The sequence below is a fragment of the Opisthocomus hoazin genome, chromosome 2, assembly GCF_030867145.1.
Source record: "Opisthocomus hoazin isolate bOpiHoa1 chromosome 2, bOpiHoa1.hap1, whole genome shotgun sequence".
Classification (NCBI taxonomy): domain Eukaryota; kingdom Metazoa; phylum Chordata; class Aves; order Opisthocomiformes; family Opisthocomidae; genus Opisthocomus; species Opisthocomus hoazin.
The window spans coordinates 65,990,657-66,013,240 of record NC_134415.1 but is presented as its reverse complement, the minus strand read 5'-3'; the positions used below and the strand labels follow the sequence as shown (position 1 = coordinate 66,013,240).

The following is a 22,584-nucleotide window of genomic DNA, read 5'->3' as shown; positions in this document are numbered from 1 at the left end:
TGAGCAATGATACGTTCCTGTTTATCTGATAAGTCATACTCCTAGCTTAGTATATATTTTCTCCAAAAACTAATTCTTTCTCCTCCATCAACAGAACCAGTTAGTATATGTGCGATACTTGTCTGAAGACAGCAGTTTCACAAACGGCACAGTGAGGCTGGGAAATCATGCCTATTACTCACAAGGACACAAAAGGAAGGAAAGAGACACTGAGAGCCTGAGTTTACAGGCCTGAACAGGTGAAATATTTTACTTCATAAAACCAAATTTGAATAGAAATACACTGTGAACAACACAATACTTAATAATTTTTCCCTTTTCAACACTAGGTTTTTATCTTCCTCTTTATCCTCAAACAATTGTTCATAAGTGCTAGACTGCAGTAATGTTAAATAACTGTTAAATACCATTCCTGAAGGATATGGTATTACTCTCTCCTTCTGCTCTTTCTGTAGAACTACTTCCTGTGAAGCTTCTCCTACTAGTTTTCATCTTCAGAATTGTGTCCTATTTGAGTCCACTGTTATGGTTCATTTCTGATACAGAAACGTTTAGATGGTTTGTTTCAGTTCTGTGGACAGCATTGGACAGATACATATAGACATAGACATACTTTAACTTTAAAAAGGTATATGATTTTATGGGTGTATTTTATTCTAACATGCACAAACTGTAACAATTCGTCTTATTTTCCAGTCTTTATTATTTGTCTATCTGTAGATGTCACAGATATGGATCTTGGGAGAAAAAAAAAAAAAAGAGAATCATTCCCTCTTCTTAAAAGGAAACCTGGAGTCCACTTCATTTATTGCATGCAAAATTTGCATAATTTGATCTTGGTATAAACTTCAGCTTCCCTAGCTAACCATTCAAGAGTGAAACTAGATTGTTCCCTTATGCAACATCATAATGTTTGCAGTCTAAGTTTGACCCACCTTCACAGAGGAAATGCTCGAGACTCTTACAGCATCCCATCACCATGGTGCTATACAAACGAATTAACAAAAAAAATAACTGCACACACCGTGTTACATAGACCCTGAACACACTATGTAACCCAGACAATGTAGTTGTTCGAAACTGGAATTCAATCAAACCATCTTGCAGACGTTTTGAAACAGCCATTCTCTTCGAAAAAGCTAAAAGCACCTAAGGAGCTGAGTAGCACGCATCTCATGAAAGCCCATCTAGCTGCAGCATGTTGGCTTTCACTCAGTAGTCTCTTACGTACAGACTCTAATGATCATAACAAGACAAGCCACTGCTGTGAGCCAAAAGACTTCCACAGATCTTGAGATCAACTGGATCTTTTGTGCCTGGAATCTGCTTACCATGGCAACAAGCATGTAAAGGCTCTTTGGTTTTCTACTGAAAATAAAGCACTTCCTGAAGAATACAAGAAACTAAGAAAAGCAAAGAATAAGAAACCAACAACTTTTTTAACTGATGTAAATGGTTAGCACCTCTTGGGGCATTATTCGTGGTGATTTCCATAGGCTTCAGCCTGTCATGTTTTTTAGAAAAAGTAATGAAAATAGTATATTCGAACTTTCAAGACTAAACTCAGGAAAAGAAAGGCTGAAAACATTTTTATGTTTTGGTATGTGAAAGAGTTAGTGTTCACATACACTCTCACTGCTGGGAAGACAACCAGAATGGTAAACCTCCGCTCCTCAGAGAAGGGATGATAAAATCATACTTTTGTGATAAACAAAGACAACTCAATAACAGAAGCACACATTAGTGATGGATTAACCAAGGCAAATAGAAGTGTTAGGATGGAATCATAACAAAAGAAATAGATCTGATTTCAAACAAATATAAAAGCTACCTCCTTCCATCATCTTTAAGTTACAGCCAAAAGGCAGCAGAAAATATAAACCCATCTGCTAATACGAGGTAGTTACTAACTTTATGCTTGGACCAAGTATTTAACTAGTACATAAAAGCATGATTTACGATACATCTCTTTTCTGAGAAAGAGTGTAATATCTATTTTCATGAATTTAACTTTTTCCACAGATAGGGAAATAATCTTTCTTGCTTTTAAATGTTAGGGTTTTAAAAAAGTATTAATTCCTACATTTTCTCTTATTAGAGAATCAAAGGAGAAGATCTGCTTTGTTTTCACAGCTTCCTATATGCACTACTGACATTCTTGCATGAATTTCAGGGCTCGGTTTTTGCCATCTATAAAGTAGGTATAGACAGTGACATAAGTTAGTGTCCTTAGATATATGATGTTATCTTCAAGAAAAATAAAAAGTCTAAAATAACATCTTTTTACTTCATTTTCATGTCCCTATTTAGGAATTTGCAGAAACTTTTTTCCTGCTACTCCAGACAGAAATTAACAAACTGTGTTCTAGGGTAAAAACTGAAGTTTACTCAAGGGTTAAAAAAGCCCACTCTAACGTAAAAATTGGGAATAGTAAGCCCTATAGTGAATATGTAGGTGTGCTTCTAAAAGCAGTGCAAGCTGTGTTTTGTAAAGACACATACACACATCAAATGCCTTGCTGACAGAAGGAATCAGCAGATGAGCCCACAGGAAATGGAGGATACCTCCAAAAGATCTGATCAGCTTGGAAGAGCAGCCAATTTCCAAGATGTGGAAGGGGAAGATACCCACTTTTATGACGGCTCCTCCAGAAGCTGTATGAAGTTATGCCTGGTGATGAGCCAATGCTGGACTCTAATACGGGTACAGTCCAACAGAAAGGCTTTTTCTTGGGGGCTGAGCCTTAACAATTTCATGATACTTCTCTCCCTTGTAATAACACACATGGGCTGACAACATGCAAGAATCATTCAAAGAAAGCTTGGTCATCATTCAAACAGTACCTGCATGCTGAAAGTCTAAATGGTATAGGAACATTTACATTAAAGCTGGAAAATACAAAGAAAAGCCTTGTTCTAGCTCATTACTTAGTATAATCTATAAATTTGAACAGTCATGTGACACAAGGATACAAAATCAGAGCATAAAAACAAGATTTAGAAATTGAGCCCTGGACATGCTGTTAATACCTTTTGCTTGTTTGCAAACTAGTAATACTGGATTAAATTACAAAGCAACATAACTAAGGATATAATTCTGGCACCTCTGAAGTGAATAACAGAGCAAAAGAAAACAAGGTCAATCAAGAAAGAAACATTCCAGTATTGAGAGACATGTAAGCCTTGAAACCAATCAATGTTACATTAGATTAACTAATGTCAGAGATATTAATTGCAAACCATGCATGTTTCTCTTGTGAAAATCATTTTGTAATTTCTATCCCCAGTCACACACACACAGAGCCGCTTGTTGCAGGGATTTTAGGCTGTGAGGGAAGGGGAAAGCAAGCATTAAGTGTCAAAGCTTCTATTTTCTGTTTATCCACGTGAAGCAATGGATGTCCCGCCAGCTCCTCTTTTGCTGTCTCTTCTGCTGTCTCTTCACTTCAGTCCTTTTTCTTCTGGTTTAGTGCCTATAAAAGGCAGATCAGTCTAGCACCACACTTTCTCAATCTGCATTTTGCATCCACCTTGCACTGACAGCTTACCTGAGTAAAGATCCTATAGTCTGTCAGTCTTTCCAGCCTTTATCTTTCCTGACTTTACAGCACTGACCTCAGGAATAGCTTTCTCCTCTGACCGCTGTTTCACCTCTCCTCACTGCCAGCTCTGCATTGTCTGAGACTGTGATTGCCTCCTTGCTGCATTAGCAGAAAAATGGATCAGTGATGCTTTAACTGCACCTAAAAAGGGGAACGTTCCATCAGGGCACAGAAATGGCTGACTGAATGAATTAGAAGGTGAACTTCAGAGCTGTAATTAAAGCTGAAGTTAACGTTACATTTTCTAAGCAAACCCTTCCCCAGTAACCATGCTCTGAGGGACATTCAGCACAGAAATTTTTAAACTAATCTTCCTTAAACATTGTTTTCTTGCCTTATAAACCCTTCTGACAGTCGAGTCCTCTGAGGACATCCAAAAATGATTTCTATGCTAGGGTCACTGATTCCCAGTTTCTATAGAGTTTCTGACTCTAGAAACTTTGGATAAAGTTCTGTCCCCAACTGCCACGGAAGAGAATAAGCCAGAAGGAATTCACTGACAGAAAAAAAATTTGTAATTTTTATTAACATGATATTTTGCCAATGATCACTTTCAAATGGGAGAGGAATATGTATCATAATGTGATCTTTTAAAAAAATTATTATAATGCTTATGCATTACATCTATTAAGAATTTAGTGGATTTAGCCAACCTGAAACTCAGACGTATTCTAAAAGCGTGGGTCCTTCCCACAGGGTGCAGACCTTCAGGAACAGGCTGCTCCAGCATGGGCCCCCATGGGGTCACAAGCCCTGCCAGCAAACCTGCTCCAGCGTGGGCTCCTCTCTCCATGGGGCCACAGGTCCTGCCAGCAGCTTGCTCCAGCACGGGGCTCCCCACAGGGTCATAGCCTCCTTCAGGCATCCACCTGCTCTGGCACGGGGTCCTCCACAGGCTGCAGGTGGAGACCTGCCCCACCATGGACCTCCACAGACTGCAGGGGGACAACCTGTCTCACCATGGTCTTCTCCACGGGCAGCAGGGGAACCTATGCTCTGGTGCCTGGAGCACCTCCTCTCCACTCCTTCTTCACTGGCCTCGATGTCTGCAGAGTTGTTTTTCGCATATTCTCACTCGTCTCTCCTGCTGCAAAATGCCCTTATGCAGCTTTGGTGTTTTTTTTTTTTCAATTCTTTCTTAAATATGTTATCACAGAGTTGCTGCCACCATCACAGATGGGCTCAGCCTTTGCCAGCCGCAGGTCCATCTTGGAGGTCTATCAGACATAGGAGAAGCTTCTAGCAGCTTCTCACAGAAGCTACTCCTGTAGCCCCCCCGTTACCAAAACCTTGCCATGCAAACCCAATATACCTTCACAAACAACTCAGTTCTGACATGTGTGTGTCAGCCCCCAATGTCAAACACAACTGGTCAGCCTAACACATGCAAAGGAGCCATAGTGCCAAGCTGGAGCCAGAAGTGTGACAGCTCCCTTTGCTCTGTCCTTCAAGAACAGCCCTGTTTGACAGCTATCACCCCCACCTACCACTGCCTCTCTCGGGACTCCCATCTTGCATGACCCAAGAGGGTTGGTCACACACAGAGATCTGATATTTGTATTTTAAAGGATAGATGTTAATTTCTTGCATGGGCACCGTGGCAAGGAGTGCTAGCAGAAACAGCACAAAATGAAAACATGATTACTAAAGAGCAAGTGACACATGGAAGATTATTTATAGAATCAAGTAAAGATTACCCTAATAATCCTTCAAATGTCTGAATGTGCATATCAACAAGTAATACAGACATTACCAAATGGTCAGGGGAATAAAAAACTTGAGGCACGGCTGCTAAGCAATTCCTTTATTTCTGCCCATGTAAGAAGCAAGTCTAAGAGAATAAAGCCAAAAATCCAAAAATCAATACAACTTATTAGTCACGGAAAACATCGGTTACATAGAAAAAAAGCCAAAGAATTCATCTTTCAGAAGTGTTGGGATGGCATTTCAAAAGCAATGTCTTTCCTACAGCGAAGGAACTGAAAAAAATCCTTTTCTCTTGATGTGCTGATTAGCCAAAATAGCATACGTGTCCCTGTGTGCCTTCCATGTTTCTAAAGAAAGTTCCAAAACTAGACATGAATACACTAGGGTGAACGGGGCATTTTTGTAGAAGCCATTTTATTCTTTTCAATTAGGTAGCGTGACATGATCCTCAAGAAACAGCAGATACCAACAGTCCCACCACATATATATGCTGTAAGAATCCAGACAACAAAAGTGACAGCATTCTTCTTTTCTACTCTATAAACTCTCATTAAAAAGAGATGAGGTAGACACCCAAGTGTGTCAAGTAAACTAAGACTGCCTAAATACCACCACCATGTGCAAGCAAATCCTCAAGAGTGCAGAGCACATACCGACCCTTTGTACCACAGTGGAAGCCACATCTGTCACATCACAGCAGAACTTGAAAAAAAATTAAAGCTTGAAAGTAAACAAAAGGGAGAAAAAAAAATAGGTCTCAAATCAATCTTCCTGTAACATCAGAATATTGCCTATTAAAGAAACGTAACCATTATTAAACTGGTGCTCCACATGATCTCAACAGAAGGGTCGAACAATTTAATTTTCATTAAAAGGTAGATAATGTGACCTCCTGTGGTTCAAGTTGCTGAAAGTACACAACAAAGTTGTTACAGATTACTACCAGCTCTACACTTACAGAACTGGACACTGTCCTTTTGTTTTGGCAGCACAGAATAATTTCACTTGAAGTACGACAGAAATTCTCAACTTCTGCTTAAAAAGCAGCCTTTCCTAAACCTGACTGATCCCCTGAATCAAGAGGAGAGAAATTAAGTTTAAATCCAACTTAATTGTACAAAAAAAAAAATTCCTTCCTTCCTTCAGTTGCTTTACTGTTACATGACTGATGTCCCAGTTTTAACAAAATCCAACTCTTAATTTGCAGTGAGACATTTATGTAATAGCATTATACAACTTGATGTTTAAGACAGACAGCTTAGGCATTTCTTTGCTATGGTTCACATGACATGAGCGACTGATTATCTAGGTTCTGCACTAAAAAAAAAAATGTCTGCACGCCATTGTAAAAATCATTGCTTTGCTGTACTGGAACACAAATCTCAAGAGACAGCCCCTAAATCATAATGTTAGAAGATAAATGTACAGATGAGAGTACAATGCGACTTCAAATTTTCTTGTTAGTTCAAAGTAATTCTTGATGCAAGAACACACAATACACTCATACATCACGAGCACATGCATAACTCTTCCATTTAGGAATGAAGGATTCCACATCAACCTAGAAAAAAACCCTACAGTTCGATGTGTCTTTTAAAACGTGTCACATAAAACAACACATTTCTCAACAGAGGTCATGTCCTTCCAGTAACAGTTATTCATTTATCAATAGCTAGAAAAATCAGACTTCAGGAGAAGTTAAGGAAAGCATCTCTCTGCACTCGAGTAAAGTGTTATTACTACGCAAGGACCGAACTTGAAAAAAGAATAAATTCAAGACATGGAAGCGTCATGTATGACAAATTCATTAAAATGGGCCAGTAACCTCCATTTGTTCTGGAACCCGAAGAAACTAAGCCTGTGCATATCATCATTTTCAGCTCCAGGAGCAGATTTTTAGGGACCGGCAAACATTCTGTCACGTTATCACCTCCAGCAAGCCAAAACCAAAGCTTTACTTTTCCCCTCCAAAACAACCCTAGTGATTTCACACATAGCTGGTACAACCTTCTAAGGTGCTGTAAAGAAGGAAGGACACTAATACTCTTAAGACCTAGGCGGCAATAACTCATGGTTCTCCAGGTTGGAAAAAGCAGCATGACTCTGGCTGAAGTTATGATATAGTTCCATAAACTTACAGAAGCTAGAAAACTAAAATAGAGAACTTCGGTTTCTCAAGCCATAAAAACAATGCAGCATCCAAAGAATTCAGGGTGAACATGCTAAAGAAAAAAAAAAGGTGCAATACTTGTGCTCCCCAACCTGCCAACTGCCACAGAACATTGTGGCAGCTAAACATATAAATAGATCTCAGAAAGCCATAAATTTGGCTTCACATGATTCTATAATTCTCCCACCACCACACTCGGTAGACTGACCATCGCTACGCACTTGGTTAAGTAACCTTCACCTTCTCTATTCACTTGAGTAGTGTTCTGCATGCTCATGCACAGGTGGTATTTCATAAGATACTGAGCACATCTGTTTGACACCTACTAAAGGTTTTACCTGACAAAAATCCAAGTTCATGTAGAAAAATTCAAGCCACACGTTGGCAACATATTCTGCAATTCTATTTTATAGCAATAAAGGATGCTTTCAGCATCTAAAGAAGTCTAACCTTAACTGGTAAAAAAATTCTCAAACTCAAAAATTCCATATACATCAGTGAATCTGCCTTGCATCATTTCAGAAATCAACCTATTTTTCATTCTGATTCACAAAATAAGTAATAGGTATGTGACAGGTATAGCAAATGATGAACCCCAAGATGTGCATGAATTCAAAGATCTACTTTAAAGATGTAATAGTGCATCTAGAATGACATTATTGCATATCTAGCACAATCAGATTGCTGAATGCTCCTAAAAGCAAACTGGCAAAAACACTGCATGCAGATGACAGTCCATAAAAAACCTGAAACAATAAAAAAAAAAGCAATATAGAGTAGGTCTTACCTAGCTGTTTTTCTCTTTCTTCCCTCCGTTCTCTAGCAAGTCGTTGCCTGTCATCAACCTTTAGTATTGTTGGATGATCTGTAAATGGAGGGAGGGGAAAAAATATTAGGCATCTAGCATAAAATCACACAGTACCATAGAGAAGCTTTTAGAGGAATGACCATTAAACAACTCTAGTTATTCTACTTTCAAACTAGATCACATTTCCAGAAATCCGCCTTCTGAAAAAAAGATGGAACAATTAAAATAATGAACGTATTATAATCAAGATGTACAATACTCCCAAAGAAAGAGCTAAGCTGTAACTCTGAATTCCAGGCAAGATCACTGCTTACGAAAACCCAGGAAGAAGTTTTGAGTTACTTCCAAGCCTACGACAACCTGATTGCTTGGGAGCATTCTGATGAAATACTGTCTATTATCCCGTAACATCTCTCCACAATGCATCCACAGGAAATTCTGTTATAACGCAGCACTCTCTTCCCACCAGTATTGCCTCAAAAAACCCAATAAGCCCTACTTCGTGAGACTGAAGGAGCTCAGTACCCAAGCAAAACAGGTTGGATCAAAACACCGTAGCAGTTCTGGTTGAGCTTCTGAAGACAGCATGATACTGATCTCCACAGATGTTTGTGTGCATGTGTGTTAAAAGCTCTGGAGAACACTTTAAGACAGTGCATCGCATGCATGGACTGGTATAATACCAGTCAAGTAAGATGACAGTTTCCTCAACTATCCTTGTAGATTGAAAGCTAGCTACACCATTTCTTTAAAAATATCTGCAATTGGCCACTTGGATCACAGCAGTAAGACTAATATGAAAACTCTGTGTCAGAGCCCAGGCTTGACTATAAAAATTCAGGCTCAGTTGGAAAAAATAATAAAATTTAAAAAATCACTTGCTGGGTGAGACAACAAAATGCTGAACATCCTACCTCCAGCCTCAGCAGTGAAGCTTTCCAGACTAAAAGGGAACAAAATCCAAGTTACCAATTTATCTCGGTATGCTGCCAAAACTTATTTCCTACTCGTCCTTAGCCTGTTCTGTTAAACCTGGAAAGCTGTTCACTTTATGCTTTTTCACTAGCACTGAAAAAATCTGCTTTGAATGAAAACAGAGGTAAACAGAAAACCTCGCCGAAAAATCAAAAAGATTTCTGGGTATAAAGAAACGGTCTGATCTATTTTAGTATTGAGGGGAACTCAGTTTTTAGATATTTTAAGATAAATAACTACCTAGAATACTGTGACCATGGAAGCACATATAAAAACAAGACAACAGATCCTGTTCACTATTCAGTGTGAATACACAAAGAAGCAATCTGTAAAAACATGTGAGATGCATTGACTGCATTACCTATGAAAAAAAGTTACTAGCAAAACAATAGAAAGAGTCATAAAAATGAGGTTAAAGATATTTGCAGAAATAAATCCCTGAAGTGAGGATGTGCCTAAACAGATTTTGAATAGTTATCTGAATTAGACAAAAAATCAGTAATGTGCATGTCATACTCTACCAGAAGTTTCTGACAGGATTTCTTGGATGAAAGAGTTCACTGACAACTAGCTTCAGTTTAGTTATTCTTGAACTCTCATCAGTGAAAACCAATCATCTCAACAACATAGACTACAGCCCCAATTAATGGCATTAACAGCGATGCAAAGTAAGAGCTGCAAGGAGAAAACCCATTGCATAGTTGGTAGGAAGAAGAACATTCAAACACAATAGCCCCAATGAAAGGTACAAGAAGTGAACAAATCACCAGCAAAAACAAAGGTAATCCATCACCCAGTTACAGATCAAACCTTTAATGTTGGTTGAATAGTACACAGTGCTGCCATTTACGAAACTATGCCTAGCCATGCCACTGCATAGATTTGTCCAATGCATGGTGTAGATTAACATCTGGCTGATGTTAAAAAGTGTGCTGACTTGCATGCAGTCTCCTCAGCATGCAGACACAGGGCATAAGGGTAATAATATTCTTTCTCTCTTGTGACTGACACACGAGATTCACAAAATATTAATTTCTGTAGTGTGAGTAATTGGTGCTAGTGGAATAATGCACACCCAATATGAATTCCCCTGGAAAATGAGGATTCCCTTCAAGGGCTGTCAGCAAAGTCAATGTAACATCGAGTTGACAGAGAATGATGAGACATTGGGGAATAATGCAAAATCCTGCTTCTTTCAGAATGTACTATTCTCCTTCCAGCACTTTTTTTCTCTTTTCTTGAGAGGAGAGATCTCCCTACTGGGGAGAAGCAGCAATTCTTCAAAGAGGCAAGAGGGTTACATGGACAGGCAAACTGAAAAAGTTCTCCCTTAAGAATTCCTAATTATAAGCAATAGAAGGAATAAAATAAATTTTTAAAGCTGCTCTCTGCCATTCTTTCTGAAGATATCCAATTATTTTTCCTATATCACACATCTGATAGTGTTCACACACACAGAGCCCCTCTTCCAACACTCTAGGATGTTAGAACAATCCTCAAGAATTCACACTAAGTTGCAGGCTATGCACAGTGTAAGTATGTCTTCACTAACAAGCTATTTTGCGTACATTTGGGAACACAAAGAACTAAACCAATATTGGCACAAAGATGGGGATAACACCTTTGTAGCAGACCAGCATCGCCTTTGCTCTGCTAGAAGTTGGAGTATACATTACTGGTGCAAATCTTACACTGCTAATGAAAATCTCTTTTCTAAGCCTTGAAAATGATCCTTCATAGTTTGGCTACAAGCCCAACCTCCAACAACTGCATTCTGAATCCAGCTGATCTGCTGACACGCCCAGAACGTAGCTTCAATACCTTCAAGTTGTGGCAAAACAAGAAAGTTCACTGGGCCTGCTCCTCATTTTGTTTCTCATGTCTGCTCATTAACAACCTGCCAGGCAAATACCCGGGTGACTGGCATTTCTTCTTACTCAGCAGGAATACCAGGACAAACACACAGCGTACTTTGTACTCTCTCTTGCTCGTATTCATCATCAGGCAATAGTTTTAAGTTGCTGCACAAGGAGATAGGAAACATGTCATTTGCCACAAATCCTGCAAGAATTCCTCAATTCTTACAGAAACAATTCAGAACTGAGCACATGCAAAACCTCAGAGAAGACTCCAGGAAGACCCACATACTGCTGTAGAAGTTGCAGTCTGGTTACGATGCAACTCGTGTGAACTCAGATGCAGCAACCTATTTCACTACACTTACATAAGACAGAAATGCTTAATATTATATCCAAGAGGGCTGTTTGAAGATTAAACAAGCCACAATTCTATTAATTTTGCACCTATTGCTAGGAAATTAATCTCTAAACTACCTATGAAAATGGTATTTTTCGTAAACTTGCAACAATTACTCTGAGTTCAAAACTATTTTTAAGAATCTACTTGTTCATTTAAAGCTTGGAAGTCATGAACAGTATTTTGCAGAAATTCAGCACTGAAATGTCAGTCATTTTTGGTCCCTAGTTAAACTGAAGAAAGGAAAACGCAAGCTTTTGAAATCTTCTATATAATTAATACTCACTGAACTCTTAAGCACAGCTGACATTTGTAGCAATCCATTGTAATTTTGCTAAATTAGTAACTGTCCTATGTACTTACTACATATGGCCAGTTTCTGCCGCTCAGGTAACTATCAACTGCACCCAGTGTGATTTCAAAAGTCAAACTACTACTGTTCTTCATTTCCACCTATAATCTTCACTCTCTTCTCGCAAATGGCTGCTTCCCTTCTGCCTTTGGCTCCTAGGGTGTTAGTTTCTTGTACTAAAGAAACTAAAACAGATATCAAGTGGAAAACAGCAGCCTGTTTGTGCGTTAGTTTACATCGGTGCTGTGGGGTGACAGAAATGTAAATCACAGCACTGTGTGAAAAGATGCATTGCTTGGATCTCAAACTCTTCCCTTTGTTCAACTCCCTTTACACTGCCATGGACGCGTTTAGACTTATCTTGGACTCCTAATATTTGTTCAGCCTGTAGACACTTTCCAGACAACAATAATATTGTTTATAGGGACAGCTGTCACTCCCACTGCAAACTCTTTAGTTTGTTTTTTAACAAAACACTGTTTGACATAAAAACCTGTATGCAGTCTGAAGAAAATAACAACAGCCACCACCCCCAAACAAACAAAAACCAAACCATCAGCCCTCCGGAACTCTCTTCAGCATGGACTCTCACCAGCTGGGTGCAGAGTTAAACCCTGCACATGTGCCTGTGCCCTCCCTCTCTCCAGCCCCAGAAATTTTGCATTCCTTTCTAGGCATCAGCATAGATAAAGGGAGCACAGGAGCAGCCAGGACACCATCCTGAGTCTGAAAACTGCAGGATAAAGTGGGTATTGAATGCTGTCCAACACCAAGAGTTCTGGTTTTGCTGTGGAAGCAGGTAATGCTATCTCCATTCTCTCCTCTTTTCCCCATTGTCTTTATGATTGAGAGCAGCCATGAATGCTGCACTTTGTGCCGGATCCAGCACTGCCTGACATAGCATGCGACGTGTGATCTGAACACAGACAGCACTGGGATTGCTTCCCTCCGGGGACGTAGACCAAAAAGTACCTGGCTCATGGATAGAGTCCATCAGTACAAAACAGCCACTGAACTGCCAGGCTGCCAAGGAGCAGAAAAAGGGGGGCTTACAGTGTGCCTAGTCCTCAGCAACACAAAACACCTACGCTTTCTCAGGCATATCTATACAAGATCGTTATTAATTGCATATTTTAACCTTGGGTACCTGAATTGCAATACAGGCAGAATTTAGATATTTAAGTGCTCTTCTGCATCTTGGTCTAAGCGCACAAGTGGAACAGACTCATGGCATCAAGGACTACATTAACCATTTGAGTACATAGACTTTCAGCTGTGTAAGTGAACAGTGAATTAAATCCACACAATGTACCAATCAGGTGTGGTGAAGCAGTAACAAATACCTGCCCACTGCATATAGGATATTACAGAATATGGCATGCCTTGTGATAAGTGAAGAAATGTCTGAACAGAAGCACATTTATCTAAAGCTTTAAATCCTTGCCTACAGTAGATAATTCTCATGCAAGCACATATGCAATATAGTGGCTTCTGTTGCCTTATCTGACTTCCCAACCCTCATTCCTAAGACGAATTAAATAGATTTTTTTCAGTTTTGCTTCTTTGCAAACAATCAGAGATTCCAGTCTAACTAAATATGAACAGTCACCAGTTTTGACTGAAACAGTAAGAGAGGTGTAAGAGCATCAAACATTTTAAAGTTCCTAAGACGACAGCTGTTTTTCATACACCATTGAGGCAAACAGCCATATAACATGAAGCACATGCAATGGCGTACCTGGTTTAGTTACGGTGTTGCTTTGTCCTGAAGTGACTTTCTTGTCTTGTATTTTAGAACCTTCAGCTGCTAAAATAAAGAAAAGGAAAGAGATAAGTTAACTATGTTAATAAACAACAGCTCAACCACTCTATTGTAATGCAACTTAAACACTTCTGAGTTCCCTTTAAAACTAGACTGTTCCGAAATACTACTTTAATACCATTCTACACTATTTTGCATAGAAAAAACCCTGAAGGTTACACAGAAAACACTGAAGCCACAATACAAGCTCCCCATTCAAGTTAAGGAAAGAACCACAAGAAGATTCCATTTTAAAATGTTGTTTTAATAAGGTGTATGATTTTTTTTCTATGCTAGGCTAATGCTATACATGCAGCTAATTTTCCTTCTTCCTTCTCAGTGATTATTTGGAAACCACTACTTCCAAAGCACAGCAGTTGTTAATTATTTTTAATTTAATTTTCCTTGGAGGAAGCTGAATTAATTACACTGATAAAAGCAAGTTAGCGGGAATAACAGAATGAAACTTCAGAGTGACTTTGAAGAAGTAAACACTCAAACATGTTGCAATGTTTGGATGCAACGAGGAAATTGTGTTGCTAAATGTGACTTGCAGGTCCTAGGTTTCTAAATGTATGGTACAAGATACTGGTAAAAACTTCATAGACTCTTTACAAATCACTAACACACTCACTCTGCAGAACTGAACAGAGAACCTGAATGAAGTCTAACAGAGGAGATTTTCCCGTTATTTTCAATAGACCTGTCAATCTAGAAAGAGATAATTCTGGAGCTCTGAATGCCCTTTACAAAAAAAAAAAAAAAAACCCCAACCAAAAAAACAAAAAAAAAACATCCACAGAAAAATCCCACAAACCAAAAAAAACTCCAATCAATACAGATTCACTATTATACTTCAAATCATAACAATATCCTTGGCTCAGCATCTATTTATAATCAAAAGCAAAGCCAGCAAACTAGATGCCATGATTTTCTCAGCTTACTACTCATCTTCATGTCCAACAGCTTCACTATAGGAATGTTTGAGCCCACAATACAGCACTCTGGGAAGAGTCTAAAGACAGACTAAGAATTCTAAGAACGCTTCTACAAACAGCTTGAAAGTATTTGCAAACAAGGATAAATAGACAGTTGTATCAATAAAGCCTAGGGGAGGAAAAAAACCCACCCAATTCATTTAAATTAAAATATCACTAGAAATGAAAGTTGAAAAAAATGGTTACTCCAGCTTTAAAATCTAAACAGGCATTGCTGTGTTAGTACCACTTTAGAAAACAGTTTAGTAATTTTTTTTTTCAGAAGGCTCCAAGCAGTTTCCTATGCTTGTCAGCTTTACAGCGTACATTCAGGCCTTAGCGCCTCAGTGAGTTCATTCCCCACATGGCCTGACAAATGTCTTTGTTCCCCCTTTATCTCCTTCCATAGTCATGTTTCAGGATGAACATAAAGGATAATAGGTAGCAAGAGGAGCCTATGTAACACTTACTGTACCCTTTTTGCAGGGGACAGGCAGGTGAGGGAAACAAAAATAGCATTGATTAAATGTTTTGTGTTCATAAGCATTGTTTTGCTGAGAGTAGCGTTCAAAAATTACATCACCTCACCACAAAAATCATGTGTGAAATTTGAATTGTCAAAAAAGACACTCCCCTCCCTGACAACTGTGTTAAGTCTTTTGTGATCAACAGAAGTAACTACTGTTGAACCTAACAAACATTGATGCCAAAACACTGAGAACTGTCATATCTTCAAGGCAGCCCAACAAAAGGTTTTAGTATTTTGTCATTTTAAAGGCCTCATACAAAGGATTAGTTTGACCTATAGGTAGATGGACTGATCTTTCGCAAGATAATCCAAGCAACACTGAACACTTGCACCTCCAGGCTTTGTAGAATCTATCATTATCAAAATCTATACCTTTTCCTCTCAGTACTCCAAAAGGGTGGTACTAACTCTGGAAAAAAGTGTTTCATTCACCAGAATAACTGCTTTTAAGCTCTTTACATCTTAGAAACTCTTTATATCTTACTACTGCCTTAACTTGGCAGGGGGGACTTTTCGTCTCAGAACACTCTCAGAAAAAGTCCCACTGTAATGCATGGAGAACCTACATCATGATTCACATCAGCCCGGCCTAAGGCATCATACAGCAGAGGAAACTTACAAAAGAGTAAAAATATTGTTTTTGAGCATTAGTGAGAGCGCTAAAGTTCTAAAAGCTTCAGCATCAGTTCCTTTGCATATCTTATACAGTACAAGCACATTATTTTCTTCAAGCTTTGCACCATGGGATTAAGCAATACTCTATTAACTTCAGAACAATTGTTTAAATGCCATCTAGATAATACACTTTAACAGATCCTAGGTACACAGAGTAGTATTTTTTTTCGTAGTTCCTCTTGTCTTACATTTCCTTGGAATACTTTGTGACACAGTTTCAGTACACATTTGTATGACCACTCACACGACAAGTGATGAAGAAAAGCACAGATGGCACAACCATGGATTTTAACGATGTTGGATATCGAATGCGAATTGGCACAAGTATTTAGTAACTACTGCAGTTGTGCTCCCACATAAAATATCTCTTGCTCTACAACACAAACAGGTTAATCAGACAAATAAATATCTAAAATTCAAACCTAAATATTGACAACACTGGTTCCAGCAAGACTCAATAATCTAACATGCCAGGAGAGACATCATTCAACTACCTAACACTTGCTCTGATGCTTATCTTGAACCACTATCTACACATGCAGGGAATAAAAGTTGCATAAAGAAATGTTACAAAGAAGAGGATATTTTTCTGTGAAACATTCTGGAAACTTAAAAGGCTGAAGACACACTGGGTAACAGCGTATTTATATTGGGGACAACAATCATGGAATCCGAGTTGCTGAGGCTGGAAGGGATCTCTGGAGATCATCTAGCCCATCCCTCTGCTCAAAGTGGGGTTGCTTTGAGCAGGCCATGGCCAGCTGAGTTTTGAATATCTCTAAAAATAGAGACTCCACAACTGCTCTGAGCAACCTGTGCCAGTCTTTGACCACTTCTCACCGCAGACAAGTTTTTCTTATGTCTTAACAGTATTTCCTGCATTACAGTTTGGTGCCCAGCATCTCTTGTCTTGTCACTGTGTGCCACAAAGACAAGTTTGGCTCTATCTTTTATTCCACCCCATTAGGTATCTTCTAATAGGTGGTGGTTCTGATGTTTTTTTTTCTTCCCGCTTCTAGTGATTTTGATGTTGAACCAAAACACTAAGTGATTTGCCCAGAGCCACACTGCCCACTCATCCCAACTGAAGGAGAGATCATGTGAGTAAACACTCCACCCTGACCTTCCACTGACTGGAAAAGCTGTAAAGAGCTGCACCACCCCGCCTCCACTTTGCAAGGACCTGTTTCCGTGAACTGCCTTCCAACAGCCATCCCCAAATGAACTCTCCAAACCAGGATGCTCTGGTCAGTTATCAAACTTTTCTCTTTGGCCTTCCTCCCCAGGTGAGATGTTATCTAACATCTGTCCTCTTGGGTAACACTTTTGGATAAGAAAGTCACATGAAAAACTTTGTCTAAGCAGAGCCTACAAGGGCTTAAAAATATGCAATTGTACCTATCTATCCAGTGCAGGGATTTCAGACACTGCACAGAAATCCCCCGCTGACTGAAGCACTGCCAGAATAAAAACTTTGTTTTCATTATAAACACATCAATGTAACACTGTATTATTACGGCTGGAAGCCCACACCCCATTTTTAAAGGTAAAAGCATGTATTTTAAAGTTAAAAGCAATTTTAAAATTAAGCTGGATTATCCACCTTACTTCAGCTATTCCTAATAAGTGCTCAGTGACTAGGTAGCAACTGATGGTGATACAGCATTGGCCTGGTGTCAGGATTGCTCTGAACTTACTACTTTTATTGACTAAAGCAATATCCCTACTACTATAACTACAGCTTTATGCTCAACATTACCTAACATGTCATCCAAAGTCACTGATGTAAAAACCTGCAGCAGCTCACTACAGGTTAGTGAAACTCGATGAGCTTTGACAAAGCTGCTTCAAACTTGTGGAATAATCTGCTCCAGCTGCCAAAAATACAAATTCCTTAAAGAAGTCAAATACGTTCTCCCCTCAATTTTCCCTCCCTGCTTTCACCACTGCTTCTCTTCTAGTGTTGTTACACAGGCCTGCACCAAATGCCTAACTAGAAGTATGTAAAGGTAAATTTAACCAAGCAAGCCCAGACATGCTAAAACACACACATCTATCAGATGATTTTAAGATACATGCAACCAATAATTGCTTAAAAGGATAGAACAGTATAGAACTTCAATTTTAAGACAGCTTTTCGAAATTAAAATGCAAGTGTGAAATAATACCATGAACAATACCGTTCCTTTGGCAATACAAGTTAAACACCGAAGTTAAAATGGGTTTTGTGTTGCCTAAATACCTAAGTATATACTTGGTATCAAGCACCTAACTGAATCACAGAAAACAATGAAAAAGATCTAAACTAAGTTACCATATCTTCATTTTGTTATAATAAAGAAAAATGTCACACGTGAGATTTTGTTACTTTAGGTCATACACTTGTGAATTTAGAAAAATCATCGAATCATCTAGGTTGGAAAAGACCTCTACGATTATCGAGCCCAACCACAAACTTAACACTGCCAAGTCCACCACTAAGCCATGTCCCTAAGCAGCACATCTGCACATCTTCTAAATACCTCCAGGGATGGTGACTCCACCACCTCCCTGGGCAGCCTGTTGCAATGCTTTACAACTCTTCCAGTAAAGAATTTTTTCCTAATATCCAATGTAAACCTCCCCTGATGCAACTTGAGGCCATTGCCTCTTGTCCTGTCACTAGTTACCTGGGAGAAGAGACCAACACCTGCCTCACTACAACCTCCTTTCAGGCAGTTGTAGAGAGCAATAAGGTCCCCCCTCAGCCTCCTTTTATCCAGACTGAACAGCCCCAGCTCTCTCAGCCACCCCTCACAAGACTTGTTCTCTAGTCCCCTCACCAGCCTCGTTGCCCTTCTCTGGACACGCTCCAGCACCTCAATGTCCTTGTAGTGAGGGGCCCAAAACTGAACACAGTACTTGAGGTGCGGCCTCCCCAGTGCCGAGTACAGGGGCACGATCACCTCCCCACTCCTGCTGGCCACACCATTCCTGATACAAGCCAGGATGCCGTTGGCCTTCTTGGCCACCTGGGCACACTGCTGGCTCGTGTTCAGCCGGCTGTCGACCAGCACCCCAAGGTCCTTTTCTGCCGGGCAGCTTTCCAGCCACTGCTCCCCAAGCCTGTAGCGTTGCATGGGGCTGTTGTGACCCAAGTGTAGGACCCGGCATTTGGCCTTGCTGAACCTGATACAGTTGGCCTCAGCCCATCGATCCAGTCTGTCCAGATCCCTCTGCAGACCCTTCCTACCCTCCAGCAGATCAACACTCCCACCCAGCTTGGTATCATCTGCAAACTTATGTAGTGTACACTCAATTCCCCCATTCAGATTGCTGATAAAGACGTTAAACAGAACTGGTCCCAGTAGTGAGCCCTGGGGAACACCACTTCTGACCAGCCACTAGCTGGATTTATTTAACTCCATTCACCACCGCTCTTTGGGCCCGGCCATCCAGCCAGTTTTTTACTCAGAGAACAGTACGTCTGTCCAAGTGATGAGCAGACAGGTTTTCCAGAATGCTGTGGGAAACAGCAAAGGCTTTGCTAAAGGTAAGGTAGACAACGTCCACAGCCTTTCCCTCATCCACTAGGCGGATCACCTTGTCACAGAAGCAGATCAGGTCAGTCAAGCAGGACCTGCCTTTCATGAACCCATGCTGACCAGGCCTGATCATCTAAGAAGTGACATCTGCAAAATAAACTGGAGAACTACATCACCAAAGCAACATGAAGGATTCTGCTGCCATCCTGGTATGTGCACTACTTTATTGCATTTTAGTCTTTCAAGGATATAGCATGGTCTATAATAAGACCCTGAGTGGGAATCAAAAGACGCTTTGCTTCTCTCTCAGCTCTGCCATTACTATATGGCATAGTATGAAACAGAAAACTAGACTTTGCTTTATCTGAAAGGGTAAAATGGAAGGAAAAAAGCACAGAGGTACTGTTACAAAATACATACGCATTTGTAAACACTGAGCTCTGAAGTACAACCAGTTGCAGCACAGAATTCAGTACTTAAACATTCCAGAGGTAGAGCTGAAAGAAAAGGATGTGTAAGGCTGACCAGTGCTAGGGAGGATCTCCAAGTTCGGGTTTTGGTTCTACTTTGAACGAAGGCAAGTGCAAAAACTGTCAGGTTATTCCTAAAAAGAAAAAAAGCAGTTTCGCAATGGAAATAAATTCTATTTACAAATCTACGATTAGTTCTGATATGTCCATATGTTCACATTCAGACAGGTTTAATCAATGCTTCTATTACCAGGATGAATACAAGCTCTAGAAGGACTGATAAGCAATTTCATATAGGATGTCAATTTACCTCGATTCTTATACAGCCATTATAATTACACTCAGTCACTTCCCACAGCAGCTAAGATTCCCTGTCCCATGTACCTGTACCGAAGCCTACTTTCTAAACGGGAAAAAAAAAACCTTTTGTAACAGCAAGAAGTACTTAAAAAAAAGCTGTTCCATGATCAGAATCTGTCAGATAGACTGTTAGGTTATCAAAGGCATTTTTGCTAAGGAGTTCCTCTTGAACTAAAAAAAACCAGCTCTCTCCAGCTTCTCTACAGAAACTCTGCATAAGCAGAAGCAGAAATTACTAGCAGCAGGAAGCTAAACAAGTGTAAAGAGAAATTATACCTTAAAAGACACAAAGCTGAGGAATAGTCTCAATAGGAAACCTCAAAAAAGAAGGAAGACTATAAGCTTTTAGCGCTTCTTTACCTATCAGGTAAGCTCTGGTCAAAGGAGACCGGCCTGAGAGACTAAGCAAAGCAGCACATCCAAGGGGAAAAGCCTGACTGAGAAGCAGAGCCCCTGGGAGGGTGTCCTGAAAAGCAGGAGGAACACTTACCCAGCCCAGAGCCTGGAAAAAACAAAGAATGTCAAGGAAACACTGAGCTGGCAAGTGTCGCACTGGCATTTTGACAGGATTTTTTAAAAACACAAGAGCTGTGCAAATTACAAGCATCTGCTTTTTCAGACAGTGGCAAATCAAGTGCATGTTTGCACAACATGAACTAGCTATCCCCAGTGTGATGAACGGCAAACCAGAGCCCTCCCAGCAAGGCTGAAGATCTGGAAGTAAGATGCTTAAGCTCTGTTCAGTTGAAGGAGATCAGCCACAGTAATACTGGGTCTCTACTTGCAGAAGTGGGATGTGAACAGATTAAACACAGAGAGAAGGGGTGCTTGGGGACCACAAGCAAGAGATAGTGATTGGACCTGTGTCAGGGTCAGGACATGCACAGCAGCTCCCACAGAACTGCACCCTAGAAAGCATCTCAAAAGGAGAACTGTATGAGGGCTGCACAGCTGTGGATGAGAGCACAAGCACAGGTAAGCCCGAGGCATGCAGACAGCTATGCGTGTCTGACAGTTCAGATACGCCTCTGGGTAAAGGGTGCGCTGAGCAGCAAAGAGGAGATACCATCTTCCAGTTTCTTGCTCTAATTCCACAAGTGAGAGACAGGGGTACTGAAAAGCAGCCAGAAGAAAAAAAGAAACAGCTAGAACAAAGGAGGAGGGACTAAAGGGAAAAAAAGAAAAAAATGTAGCTATTCTGTCCCTGCCACTTCTCAGCTAATCGCCCCTGTTTGACTGAACAGCTACTTAACTGTCAGAAAGTGCCAGGTGGTGCATGTTGGGAGACAGAGGAGGCATCAGAAGTGACAACTGAAATAAACTAATGTCTCAGTCAAAAAGTGTTGCCAATATGGAGCAGGAGAAATCCAGCATTAAACTGGGAAATTTAGAAGAGAGTTAACTGAGAACCACTGTATGCTTTACTCCTTATCATCCAATTCTGCTACCTCCAACTACTTCCTTATGAACACTGCTCCAAAAAAACCAAACAAAACCCACTCTTTAGTTCACATGCTTATTTTATATAGCATTTTATGCCTGATATGGACAATATAAAAATGCATAGTTTGAACTAGTCAGAATTAAGGAGAGAACAGAGCTCCCATACAAGCATGAATGAAGCAGTGAGGCTACACTAGGCAGTTCTATCTAGCCACTGGAAACAGCGGCTGGTCAGCACATCAGTCAAATCAAAGGTATTGCTCTGCTGGGTGAAGTGTGTTGAAAGTGCAGATACGGGTCAGAGCCGACAAAGTTTATTAGCTTAAATGCAGAACTACATTAAGACTGAAATCCTGAATACCTGACTTGGAGTAAGAATCCGAGCATTCAGCAACGGGCTGCTCTATTCTAAAGCAACAGCAATGAACTTTAAGGCTAAATAGTCTCTCTAATGGCAAAACTGGAGTGTTTATCCTAGTAACAAATTGATGTGAGTAATGATCCAGGGGCTAGACATAGGGAAAACAAAGTTCAACATGAATAAAAGCTAAGTCACTGCTTGTGACTTTCGCCTCTGTGTGACACATGTAAAAGCTACTCTCCGTATTTACGGTAAAACATATCTTGCAAGCCTTTAGTATTCCTTATGCTTTTTGTTATCAATAGTGTTCCTATCTATACTTAGAAAAATAATATACTAAGTAATATTTTAGTGCTGTTTATTGCTCTAGAGTTCAGTACCACATTCGTTCCGTACTTGCACTCCTTACTTACCTTTTACTTCTATTTTAAAATCGGAAGCTTGGGAACAAAGGACAGTGATCTCTCCAGAGATAAACAGGTCTGAAAGTCCTATGGCTAGCCAAAAATCACCACGATGCATGCAGCTCAGCTGATAGTTCAAAAGGTAAAAACCAAGCAGCTGAATATTTAAT

At 40.0% G+C, this 22,584-nt stretch overlaps 1 protein-coding gene across 12 annotated transcripts in view; it reads right to left on the bottom strand.

Moving 5' to 3' along the window:
- The window catches only part of MAP7 (microtubule associated protein 7), a 122,834-nt gene that overhangs the window by 40,674 nt on the left and 59,576 nt on the right, over positions 1 to 22,584 (bottom strand). For 10 of the 12 annotated variants that reach the window (XM_075413970.1, XM_075413964.1, XM_075413966.1 and 7 more), the window contains exons 2-3: positions 13,609 to 13,677; positions 8,267 to 8,344 (exon numbers count right to left, since the gene is read on the bottom strand). In XM_075413970.1, coding sequence (XP_075270085.1) covers positions 8,267 to 8,344; positions 13,609 to 13,677 — 147 coding nt within the window. The remainder of the gene's footprint in view (positions 1 to 8,266; positions 8,345 to 13,608; positions 13,678 to 22,584) is intronic. The other 2 variants (XM_075413971.1, XM_075413965.1) reach the window with 1 other exon arrangement.